Raw genomic sequence first — 13340 nt, 5'->3', positions numbered from 1 at the left:
TAGGCTATTATGAAAAGTAGGACTGTACATTTTATACCATTCTGATTATGCTTCATGCTGTTGAGTCTTTTAGGAATTAAGTACACTCATTTGGTAGATGAGAAGGAAACCTGCATGGCAGAAAAAGAAAATTCTTTTACTCCATTTATCAGTCTTTCAACTTACTCATTATAAAATCCCTGTTTCCTCACTCCTACATAGAGAGATTTAGCAAAACTATTTACTGAGACGGCTTCATATAGCAAAAACATTCAGATTTCTACTAAACAGTGCTTGTTTTGTTGCTTGTTTTCAGATTCTTGCAGCACTAATAGTCCTGTTTATGCCAAGACTAATAACCAACAGTTGTAAGTATGTTTCAAACAACTGGAGGCTGAAGAGGAAACAGATCATATCAATGGATTTGTTTGTGAACAGAATTCAATGCAGCCATTGTGCACGGATTACAATTCAGCAGTCACATTTTTACATTTTTTTATTAGCTATATTCTGGAAACCATAAATAATGTACTCATTTGAAAGAATTACATGAATTGATCAAATCTACATAATCCTCTGGAAGTTTACTCTGAAGTCCACTCACATGTGGAGCATCAAAATGGGCAATGTGTTCCATTGACTCACCAACTTAATAATTAAAAAAAAGTCTCCCTTCTATCTAGTCTAAACCTACCCTCTTTCAATTTAAAGGCATTTCCCCTTGTCCTATCAGTCCATGGCCTTGTCTGTCTTCACCTTTCTTGTAGGCCCCTTTCAGGTCCTGGTCATTTGCTCTAAGGTCTCCCCAAAGCCTTCTCTTCTCCAAGCTAAAGAACCCCAGCTGAATCAGTCTGTCTTGTAGGAGAGGTGCTCCAGACCTGTGATCAGGTATGTAGCCTCCTTCAGATCCCCTCCAACAGATCCTTGTCTTTGCTGTGCAGAGGACTCCAAAGCTGGATACAGTACACCACATGGGGTCCCATAGTTATTAACAATCACAGAGTTTGTTATAACAATGTCATTTCGAAATAATAAAGATGGCTGCTCTTTTGACACTCTAGTCCACACATAAAACCAAACAAATCACAAAAGACTTAAGGAAAAGTAACAATCTCATTCCTAGTTTACCTCTCCATGGTTTTCAGTGAAAAAAGGTTATGCCACCAAGATTGACTTGTCCTTCCCCAAGACGTGAGCTTTACTATCATATAAAATATAGTAATTAAGAGAATTAGACAGGTATCTATGGATAACCATATGGGAATACTAAACATTTTACAAGAACAGGTAGCAATGCATGTATAAGCACACTGGTCTGCCTAATAAAAGTGTGTGGTGTTTCTCCTCTCTTCCATCAGTCCCCACCACCAGTTTCAACAATGGCTCTTACCAGGATTCCTTCTCTTTTTAGTTTTCATCATCTATTCACTAAAGAAGTCTTAGTTTACATGCATTTACCTTCTCTTCTATTGAGAGGCTGCTGAGAACTCCTCAAGAAAGTCAGCATACTTCCTCTACTTCCTCATAATTTTTTCAATTCCATTTAAAAATTGAGGTTTGACTTAAAGGTCACATTTGGCATAGCCAAGGAACAGGATTAAGTGACATTGTTGCATCTCTTAGTTGCAGATTAGACTTGCTAAACCAGAACATCCTCTTCTGACTGAAGCTGTAATTCAACCTTTACCTTTTCAGCTGGTCCTAAATTATCTCTTCCACACTGAACAAAAATAAGCTCTAATTGTCATTTATCAACAGTCTACTCTTCTGCTACACTTCTTATAGTATGTGTTTTTAGTAAAACATATCAAATTTAGCCCTTCTCTTCATGACATCCACATCCTTCTATTTTTTTTGTTCATTCTCTCTTTTGGTTCGTCCTCAAACATTCTTTCTTGTCTAGTCCTGTCATTTAATTCAAAACACCCTAGTAAAACATCTTCCTAATTTCTCTGTTGTACTTACCTCTGAATTCTTCCTAATCAGCTATTTAATCTCCTAAAGTTATCAACATTGCAAATGTATTATGGAATTTCTGGATCCACCATCTCTCCTGCTAGGGTCACATTCTCCAACTCAACTTCTTCCACCATTAGTTTTGATCTTTGACTTAAACATAACATGCTTCTGAAAATAATTTTGAATTTGCTTTTCAATCTGAAACCCTCACCCATTTTCAACTTCAGGAGTCTGATTCCCTGTGGAGGAACAATCACTCAGGAAAAAGAAATCAGCATGGTAAAAATTCAATATAGTAAATTTTATTCATCCAGTTTTAAATTAAAAAATCTCAGCAGTCAATTCCACTGTTCCTGACTTATACTAAAATCCAGTATCTTACAGCCTAATATCTAAAAAGCTGCCAAATTCTAACAGTTCTCATGTCAGTGTTTCCAGAAGACAGTGTTTTCCCTTAAAACTTGGCATGCATTTTTCTATATATTCATCATATTTCACATATTTCACACTATTACAGTGCTTCCTGCTCTACCCACTATACTTCTAGCCTTCCTACTCTTGAGTTCATTCAAAAAAGTGTATGTTTTCTCTGCCTCTTAAACTCAGAGCTGCTGCTTTTCATTCAGATTTCCATCTGGAAAATTGATTTGATTTTCCTCTCCCTCTACTTCCTGACACTTTTATCCTTAACTCTACATGATGCTTCCTATCTCTTTACTCCTGAAATGGTATTTTCTAACTCTCATCTTGGTGCTTTCTTCTAATCTGCCCCTTGTAAAATACAGACAAGTTTCTCAGAAAAATATAAAAATGTCCAGGCACATATGACAATATTTTGCAAACCAGATAAAACCATCCTGATTATGGCAAGTAGCCACTCATCTCATTAATAGCCAGAGAATCTAAATGTACTATGCTTTTTTTTTTTGTTTTAATCAATTCATTTGCATGAAGAAATCTAACAAAAAAAAATACATAGAGAGTTTTCAGGAACTTAATATGCAAGCAAATCCTAACATACTAATTAAGTAAAAATTCAAAAGTCTAAACTTTATAACATTATGACAGGTTCGAAAAACAAAGAGACATATAAAACTGGTCATATTTGCAATCTCCTTTTCCTGTAGACATGTTTGTGTGCCAAACAGCAAAGTACATTTTCCACTGATACTTGGTAATAAAGGGGTACTTCCACTGATGCCAAGATCTGACTCTGGGTCACAATTACAGCCTATTTTTGCTATCCTATTAAAACAAGGAATTCCACTTTGAATTTCAACCCCTAAAAATCAACTAACCTTTCAGTATTGAAGCTGGAATGAGACAATACAAAAATCCCATGAGTTGGAGCTCAAATTAGTTGCTGGATTTAAAGAGCTGGACGGGGGGAAGGGAGACATGTCTGAAGGAAGCATATTGAGAGCAGCAGGACTCCCTTCAGGAGATAAAGAGAAAACAGTTAGTAAAAGGACACAGGATAAATAATGTGAGAAGAATGGTGTCTGTAAAAATGAAAAGGGATAAAAAGACAGAGCATTAATAAGTCTTACTAGTAAGTGGAACAGAGAACACAGAGGAAAGCAAAGGAGTGGAACTGGTGATGCTCCAAGATTTTAAGTAGTCTTATCTCCAAAGCTGTAATTGCTGCCTCTGATTAAAGTATAAAACACTGAGAAAGATATGTTACTACAGAATAACTAACATGGAGATTTGTGAGTTTCATATAAGGCTGGGATAAAGAGTCACTCAGACTGGGTACAGCGAGTTCCTCAAGTGAGACCAGCTATGCTGACAAGGGGACATTCTCCAAGACCTGCAATTGCACAGAACACAAGAGTAACTCAAGATGCAAAGGATTGCAGGTAGTGGTACTGGTGCTTTAGCCAGCATTACGTTTATGCATATCATATGGACTGCATCTACCAATATAAATGTAACTTCAAATTTCTAATGCAGTGTCATTCAGCTTCTCAAGACCAGACAGGTATCAAGCACGGATCCAAGCACTAAATCAAGGACAGCCTCAGCCTCTAAATACATGACACCTGTTTGGAAGTACATATAAGAAAAAAGAATACATTTTCAAAGAACAGATGCAGGCACTAGTTCTTGGGAAGGTGCTACCTTTCTCATACAGCATGAGGCTAGGACTCAAATTATGCACAGCCACTAAATGCTGAGATCATTATTTCCCAAGATAAAGATGTGAAAAATTCCACACTTTTGCAGTACACATCTCCTGCCACTCATTGGTTATGGGTTATTATGGCTAATAAGATTTGACCCCAAGGAAAGAAATTTTAAAACCAGGATGTCTTCATACTGGATAAGAGATAACTCTGTAAGAAAAGCACATGCATTACCTATATGCCAGATGCAAAATAAAACCCAATTTAAGTAATTCCACTATTTGCTCAGCAGTGTTATTGAAGTGCTATTATAACTACGCAAAAAAAAAAAAGAGTGAAATTTCTATGTGCCATTATGTGAGACAAATAAATAATTTATTAATTATTTCTGTAATACTCCGGAATACCCAGAAAATATTTATTATTAGTATTTCACACATGCTTCACAGAACTAACTAATTCTTGAAACAGAAGTCCCAGGACCAAATCCTAACCACATGGCTATAAAAGGCTCTCATTCGCTTTTTTCCCACACTGAAAAAAAGTCAGACCAGATCTGTGAAAGTTAGGAAAAGTTTATAGTCACTGGGATCAGAAGAAAATGCCAGCCAACAAACTGTGGAAAGGATGTAGAGTTATTGTGGGAACTACTGGACATATCAAGTTGCATTTCTGCAAGCCACTGTATTATCACTCTATTTATTTAGTGTACTCCTCAGACATTTCTACAACTTACTTATAGAAATGCTCACTATGAAATATGCACTGCAATGTGGAATATAAATTTATAACTTCTACAACAAGAAATTGTAGTTAGACATTCTAAAAAATGCTGGTCATCTCACTTTCATATCCTCAGTGACACAGATGAATTATTACGGAATAATTTCCTCTGAAGATAACAGGAGGGCTTGATGATTACTTCAACACTGGATTTGATTGAATGGTTTGTTTCATTTTCTTGTAGAACACTATCATCATCTGGTGGTATATTTTGCTACTATGTAAACTGCATGCTATGAAGATGAAAGTATTTCATTTACTTAGAATTAAACACTTAGAAGACATAGATTTACCACCTTGCAGATATGCCAAACTATGTGGGGGTGGAAAATGCAGTAACATGAAATTAGCTTGACAGAATTGAGGATGCTGAGAACAAACAAGATGCTGACATTTTACATAAATGAAATTTGACTATTTCTCTGTCCAGAAGTAAATGACAGACTAAATAAAACAACAGAGCTTAAGGATGCTTCGTATCATTATTTATACTATCTACAAAGTATAAGGGATATGATTTTTTAAGAAAACCTCATGGGTTCTTCAAACAAAAATATTTTTCACATAGTTTTTCTTATAATTGGAGGTGGAGATCTCACATGCAAAAGTCAACTATTTATTACAGCATTCAACCAGAATCTACATAAATCAGTTGTTGACTTACGTGGTAACTTTTCAGTCTAACAAAATCGACTTTCATGGAGATGAACCTTTCTGAATTTCTGCTAAGATTTTTAATGTGCTCCACAAGATCAGCACAGAACTTGTAGCCACCTTTGAGGACACAGAGAACCACAATATCATTGTCTCCAATGTCTTGCATAATATCTTTCGCCAGTCGTTCTGTCCTGGGCAAAAAAACAATTGGGGTAAAATAACTTTAGATGCAGATGCTCTAAGTTCATGGTACACTTTACAAACACTACGGTGAGTATAAAGCTTGACTGGCATTGCTTAAGTATCCTGACTTCCCAGAATGACAGAGTGATTTAGGTTGGAGAAAATCTTCAAGATCATCAAGTCCACCCTTTGACTGATCACTACAATGTCAGCTAGGCCATAACAGTAAGTGGCATGTCCAGTCATTTGCTGAACATCTCCAGGAATGGTGACTCTACCACCTTCTAGGACAGTCTATCCCAGTGCTTGACTGGGTCTGGATCAGCTCACAGACGGCAGATACAGAGTGATGGATGCAAGATGCAAAGCATTTGAATCTGGTTAACCTTAAATGCATAAATTCCCCAGCTATACAAACATGACCTACACATTTCAGCATAGTTTGGGCTCATAAATATGTCAGACACTCGAGAGAAAAGAATGTGAGCTAGCCTTCCATTTTACCTCATAGGCATTATCATTATAAAATATACCTGTACAAACCCCTAACTTGTTACTTAGCTACTGCACAAGAACAACAAATTAAGTGAAAGATAGGGAAGAGTATTTGAAAATCTCATGCTGGTTGGCTTTGGAAGGTGCTATCCCTACAGTTTTAGTAAAAATACAGATAAAAACTGGAAAGAAATAGAACATCAGTGAAAAGCTTATAAAAAGTGTGTGTTATCACCATTTGGTACAGCTCACTGTTTTATACAGCAGAAATTAAGAGTGCAAAGAGCTTCAGTGACTTGTTCAAGGTCACACACAGGCAAATAATTGAGCAAATGCTCCAATGAACCCGGAACTGTGGGGTTCCCAACCAAACCTATCCTCTCTTTGACAATTCTGCATTGCAAACACCATATGGCAGATGACTGGAAACAAAAGATAAACATTTCTGCCATGAAATGCTACACACATTCTCAAGATAAAAATAATAAATATTAATCTTAATAAATGTAAATAATAAAGATTAACTTTACAGCTAGTATTTCTAGACCTACAATACAGTACTGAGTAATTTCTAGATGTAGAGCAGTATCGACAGAAAACTTAACAGTGTCATTTGATGTTTTGAGGAAAAACAGCTCAGTGCATTATATTCTGTAAACACTTACACAGGAAAATTCTTTGACAGCTCTCTGAATTAGTTTAGTAGTTTCAATGAGAGTGGGCTTGTAGACAGGATGCAATTTATTAAATAATCCTACAATTTATCCCACATCTTTTATTGTTACATTTTTCAGGTTTGGCTGGTTTTTTTCTTTCTCTACCGACTGCAATAGAGAAATCAGTTTGCCCCTACATAAGTACACTGATTGAACTTTAGTGAAATCTGTGCATGGAGCAGAGAAGAATAAGCTCTAGACTGAAGCTAATATACTAAGTATGAAAAGCAGCCATTGCTTCATTTCCACATCTTTTATTTTTAATGCTTTAGTAAATTCCATATAGCATAATTAGTATATTTTAATATGAGAAATAGAAGATATTAGAAATATTAGATCATCTCATTTGATCTGAAATATATAATTCCTCTTAGTGTTGTAAGAATGAGGATCACTTACTTTACTGAAGACTAATAAAATAGCCTTTTATCATCTTTTACCAAGTCTGAGAATGAGGGAAACCACTCATTAGGAAACATTTCTTTGACTAATTTTCATTTTTTACATTGTTCCTCAGATTTTTTTCAGCCGGAATTTCCAGGAATTCCAAAGACCACTTTGTATGTTAAAAGTGTAGAAACTCCAGCACAGACAAAAACGTACTAATTTAAATTTCTAAATAAAAATATCCAAATTTTTACCTTCTAATATTTTATGACAAAGATTAAACATGCACTGTATATGGATGACAGCCTTCATAAAAAAGAATAATACTACTAACCAAATAATTTTAGTAACACATACCGGTCAACAATAATGCCATGAGGAATGAGCACGTACTCCAGGTCTCCATAGTAGTGCTGAGGATAAGTGAACAAATCCAGACTGTATCCAGGCCAATTGTCTGAAATCTGAATATCAAATAGTACTGTCAAGAACACTTCATGGTGTTTGACATTATGTTACTGATACAAAATCAGCATTCTAGTACACTCTATTGGATGAATTCACTGTGTGCCATACAAAAGTATGGCTTTCTTCCAGTTACAATTTACGATTTTGCTTTTCCCATTATTATTTTGCTTCTCAGTATAACTCAGAAATCAAATGGTACAGTTTTTTCCCCACAGAATGTGGGAAATGTCACCTGAAATTACAAACAACTAGACAGACAAAGGGAATATTTAATACTAAACTAGTTGGAGAAGTAAGCTTTTAAGTACTTTCAAACTCAAAGTGCAAATATAATATTGCCAGTAAGAAGGGATTCTCCAGTGGGAGATTCAGACAGTGGAATTAAAAGTCATAAAATTCTGTGTTAAAATTGTACATTTCTAGTTTAGAATGACTTAAAGTCATAAATAAATAAATATTCTACAGATGAAACAGCACATATGGAGAATAATTAATGTGGTTCACAGATGATATATGTACAAATTAGTGAAAAACTGTACTTCTTGCCAAAAGTGAGGCTCTTAGTTTAGATGTCATCAAAGATAAGTGTTTACAAAATGTTTGCATCTCACCTCACTATAAAACTAGTTTGTAAATCCATATATTTACAGAAAAAATATTTTACAGACTAATATACATTGGTTTTGTAAGTATCAGAATATAGAGATTAGATCTCACAACATACAGCAGTGGTAGAGATTAAGAAGGTCAAAAATTAGCCAACAGTTGAAGGCTTCAGAAAGCTATGAAATGCAAAGTCACCAGCACAAAAACTAAACAAACTCCAAAATAAACATTTCCCCTATTCGTTATGAAAGGCAAGACCTGCAGGTTCACAAGGTATCTTGAAATCATCACAAAGCTTTGCTTCAATACTGATTCAGGATAAAAAGTGACACCTCATAGGTTTTCCTTACAATGATATTCCTCACATCACACATGGTCTTTCTACAGCTTGGCTACAGGAATCTTGGGTAAAAGGAGAAATGGTGACAAATTTGCCATTGTACAGTGCATGTCTTAATGGCATTTTTGCTACAGATAGTCTTTAAAGTACCATCACTGAAACTTACCTCTGCTTACCATTTTATAGTAGACCAATAAATGGTTTCTCACAATTTTGGCTAAGATAACACATTTGATGTTGAGCTGTTACTCCACATCCCCTCTTCTTTAACTCAGACACAGCCCTGCCTCATGCTGTATTGAAACACTTTTCTGCCTTGTGGATTCTGGGCTGCTTAGGGGCTTTTTTTGCATTTTCATTGGCAGTTACAGACACCTTGACTGGCACGTTTTCTTAACTCTGCCCAAAAACTCCTGCATCAAAAAAGTTACTTGTTGCAACTGCTACTGAATATTTGCCCACGAAGAGCCTGACTGTGAGATCACTGGAATCAATGAAAGCTTGTCCCCTGACTTACACAAGCCTTGACACTACATGAAAGAAAAAAAAGTTACTTAGTTGTGTTCCTCATTTCCATAGAAACAGGAGATTATAAATATCCTCCTCGGAGAGGCTTTTAGAGGCAAATCTTGCTCCAAAAACACTGTTCCAGTCAGCCTGGAAAGACTATTTTCCCATCTTCTTTTTCAGTGCATGGGGGGCTGAAAATTTTAAAACACTTTGTAGCAATGTACAGCCTGTTCAATTGCATTTTAATGCAACCTGAAACCATTTCATTAAGTATTACAAACACTCACTAGCAACTCCTATCAGCGTTGCTTACTTCTGCCTTCTTGTCAAACTGCATAATTTCAATGTGATGCAGAAGATCAAATGGGCAGAAACCACTTCAGAATTCATACAAAGCAGTATCTTTTACTTAGGTTACAATAAGTAACCTTTATAAAACAGGATCAGGATGAAATTTTGATTCTCCCATTTATCCTTCTGCTTCTCTAGAATTGCAGAACATAAACAGTGTTACTCGACAATAGTATTGAAGTTCTTGTTTATAAGCCGTTGCTGGCATTTGACAAATAAGATGAAATTCACGTGTACTTTCAAATTAATTATTTGTCTGATATAACAAGCCTATTTCATATTCTTCTTTATTTTAAGCAGGCACTTCCCAACAAGTCTTACAAAATCTCATTTATCTGAAAGCTATTCACAGTGTTATGCTATAAGACAATTTTCAAGTAACTGTAAATTCTTATGACTATTCTGTTTGAGAATTTAAAAAGCCCTTGAAAATATGAAGGAAAAAATTTTTGACTGTTTCAGAAAAAAAAAATAACAGTATTCAACTGGATAATTAAATATATATTCTAAATACATTGCCATACTATTGTGTAAAAAAATTCCTACAAGTAAAAGTAATGCCTACTTTTAAAGTTCAGGCTTTGCATGTTTGAATACCCAGCAGATATTCTTCATTAAATCTTTAAAAAGTTGAAGCAAATGGATACAAAAAGGAATACTCATACATGGCAATATCCAAAGGTGTTCCCTTGAGGTCTAAGAGAGAAGCTGAAGACATTCAATTGCATCACCTTCAGAAGAATGCTGCTCATTTTCTGGTCTGGCAAGGTGAGCACAGGTGAGGTTTGAGCTCAGTCCTCAGCTCCAAGACAGCATGAAGCAAGGTCCAGCTTTTGTAACCTAAATGATGCCGCACTGGATTTACTGCTGGTTGGGTTTTTGGGGAGTTGAGCAGAAAAAATTAAACCAGTGCAGCAGAACACAGTCTTGCACATTCATGTCCTTCTTTGCAATAACCTCGTGCTGCTTGGCTGATATGCACCCTCACCCACTAAAGGAATGTCATTGATTGCACAGGTGTCAGGAAACGCAGTTGATGTGCGCAGTCTTCAGACAGAGCTCGAAAACAAGAGACAGGTTCTTCAGGACGGGGATGGAGGAGACATTGGAGTGGGCAGAGTGTGACCACTGCCTAAACAGAGGGCCCAGGACCATGATCTGGGCAGCTGACCCGTGAACTTTCTGTTAAAATCCTAATGCCACACTAAAATAAGAACATACCTAAGGTGGTGACAGTGATGGCATTTGCTTCACAGCAGAATCTTACTCTATCAGAGTAAGGATCACATTCATTCATTCATTTTTGCACCATTTATCCGGCCCTACAGGCACTCCAAACGCACTGCCAAGATTCGGGCTGTTTCCCACCCCAACAGAACACGGGCAGCCCAACCCTCTTTCACGGCTCCCGCAGACCCCCAGGGGCCTCTCAGAGCCCCGGCGGGACAAAGACACCTCGGGATGCCTGCGGATCCTCATCCTCGGTACTCAAGGAGCCCGGGGAAGCACAGCCACGGCCACAGAAGCCGCTCGGGGTGGTACCGGACCGGCGGAAGCCACAGGCGCGGCTCAGCCCCACACGCCCGTCCCCCTGCGGCAGCCACAGCGGGTGAGGGGACGCGGCCCAAGCGCCGGCCGGGGGCCCGGAGCAGGCGGGGAAGGGAGGGGAAGGGCGCGAGGGTTCAGCACGGAGCGCCGGGGAGCAGCGGGGAAGGGGACCGGGGAGGCACCGCGGCCGTCGAGGGGCCAGCGGCCGGGCCGGGCCGGGCCGCGCTCCACATTTACCACAACGCCACGGCCTCCAGCGCTGCTCCCGCCCTGCCCCGCCATGTTCGTGCGCGCGCCCGCCCGAGGGGCTGCGGCGGGGCGGGGCCGCACCCGGGAGAGCGCGGCTGCGGCGGGTGCGGGATCGGGGTCGGGATGGAGGATGCGGGTGCGGGATGGGGCACGGGGCATGTGGGATGGGGCGTTGCTGCTAGGAGGGCCCGTGGGGATCCGATGCTCCAGACCCGACAGTCCACCAACCTTCCCAGAGACAGGGTCCCACAAGGAGATGCCTTCTAAGGGGATCTTCTGGCAGGTCTCCTGGCTACTGGATAAACCTCAGCCAGCGGTGGCTGTGGCCACAAGTGATCAGCTCTGATCAGTGATTTCATCTCAGCGATTCCGGCTGTGCTTGCGAGGCTATCTCAGGCCGACTCGGGGACAGAGACACAGGAGCGTCACAAGGCGATTCCAAAGAGATTCCTTTATTATCCAGCAGCTCTGTGAAAGGAGCCAGGGACGACAGCTCCCTCCAGAACTGGGGAAAAACCTGGGGTTTTTACGGGGGAAAGCAAGGGTGGTACCAAGGGGGAAAGACCAATGGTTTACAAAGGATTAACCTGGGTACTAGGGCATGGTGGGATCACTGAAGCCTTTGCGGATAGCTCGCCATGATAACAAGATGTGCCAACCTAAGGAGCATCCTTCCCGGAGGGTTGAAGAAAGCTAATCACAGCCCGTTCAAGGGACATCCCGTTCAAGGGGCGTCCCTGCAGAGCTAGGCCGCGGGTGGAGCTGTGGCAGGCCCGCTGACCTCCTCAGTGCGTGTGGAGTGCGGGATGCAGGATGCAGGGTGCAGGATGCAGGGTGCAGGGTGCAGGGTGCAGGATGTGTACTGTGGGGTGCAGGCTGGAAGCTCTGTGGGTATAGGTACAGTCGGGATGGTGGAAAGGCTCGGGCAGGGCTGACCAAGGGCCTGTGTTAATGGTAACATTAAGCTGGTGTGGTTTAAACTGCTGTTTTAACAGGATTTTCTTTTCCTTCCCGGCACCGTGCCCATGCTGGTGCAGGCTGTGTCTTCTCATTGCCCCCAGCCCATGCCCATGTTGCCTGTGCTGTCTGTGCAGCTGGAGATAAACAGATCAGACACCAGGAACAGCACAGCTTTCTGCCACCCCCTTCCAGTTCTGTCAAAATTCTTATTAATATTTTGCTTTCACTGCCTCGCAGATGAGAAGAAGATTGCTTTTTTTCTTGGCTTACTCTGATCATTGCCTACCTTTACATTCCCATTTAAGAAGTTCAAATTTGGACTTGCTCCATTCTTTTTGTATCCTGTCTTTTGTGGAAAATGCTAACAGCTCTCTGCCTGCTGTGGATAAAAATAGAGCTTTTCGCTTTGTTAAAATTGAGAGTTGGTTATAAGTTCTAATACCAATCTGTCAAATACACAGCTGGTAGAATACTGCCATTCCTATACTAGAAAATATGAAAGGAAGAAAAAGTTGCTTTTACAGGAGACCTAGGCGTAATGAAATATTCTTAGCAGTATCTGAGGGGCTCTCACCAACCAAGTAGGAAACATTTCAGGCTGGTACACTGCTATTGTAGAATGTGATCATTGACACTTCTGGTCTCAACAGATGGATCGAGGGAGCAGTTATGGGTATGTCTACACAGGGAGCTTGGTGTCCAGTGTGGACTAGTTTCAAGGTACTTCTGTTAATGCACTTACCTTAGATCTGATAGGACAATTCTCAGGAATATGGTGTAAAGAAGGCTCCTATAAATTAATCACTAATTAAAATCTGGCAAAGTACTAGAGTAATTGAAGATTATCTTGTGATAAATGCTTTCTTTCTTACATGAAGCTAGGGGTGTTGGCTTTTTGATGAATTAAAGAACTTTTGCTACAACAGACAGCATGTCTGAAAGAATAAAAGACAAGGTTTACAAGGTGTCAAAAGTCCACTCCAGAATATATCTGCCTCAAAGTGGTGCCTGTATATGAGG

General features: G+C 39.5%; 1 protein-coding gene across 1 annotated transcript in view; it reads right to left on the bottom strand.

Moving 5' to 3' along the window:
- The window catches only part of PRTFDC1 (phosphoribosyl transferase domain containing 1), a 39723-nt gene extending 28330 nt beyond the window's left edge, over window positions 1-11393 (bottom strand). Inside the window, exons 1-3 of the mRNA XM_062494260.1 lie at window positions 11349-11393; window positions 7646-7752; window positions 5515-5698 (exon numbers count right to left, since the gene is read on the bottom strand). Of these exons, the coding sequence (XP_062350244.1) occupies window positions 5515-5698; window positions 7646-7752; window positions 11349-11393 (336 nt within the window). The remainder of the gene's footprint in view (window positions 1-5514; window positions 5699-7645; window positions 7753-11348) is intronic.
- Window positions 11394-13340: the final 1947 nt, after the last annotated feature.

This window comes from Cinclus cinclus, chromosome 1 (genome assembly GCF_963662255.1).
Source record: "Cinclus cinclus chromosome 1, bCinCin1.1, whole genome shotgun sequence".
NCBI lineage: Eukaryota > Metazoa > Chordata > Aves > Passeriformes > Cinclidae > Cinclus > Cinclus cinclus.
This window is presented reverse-complemented; position numbering and strand designations above follow the sequence as displayed.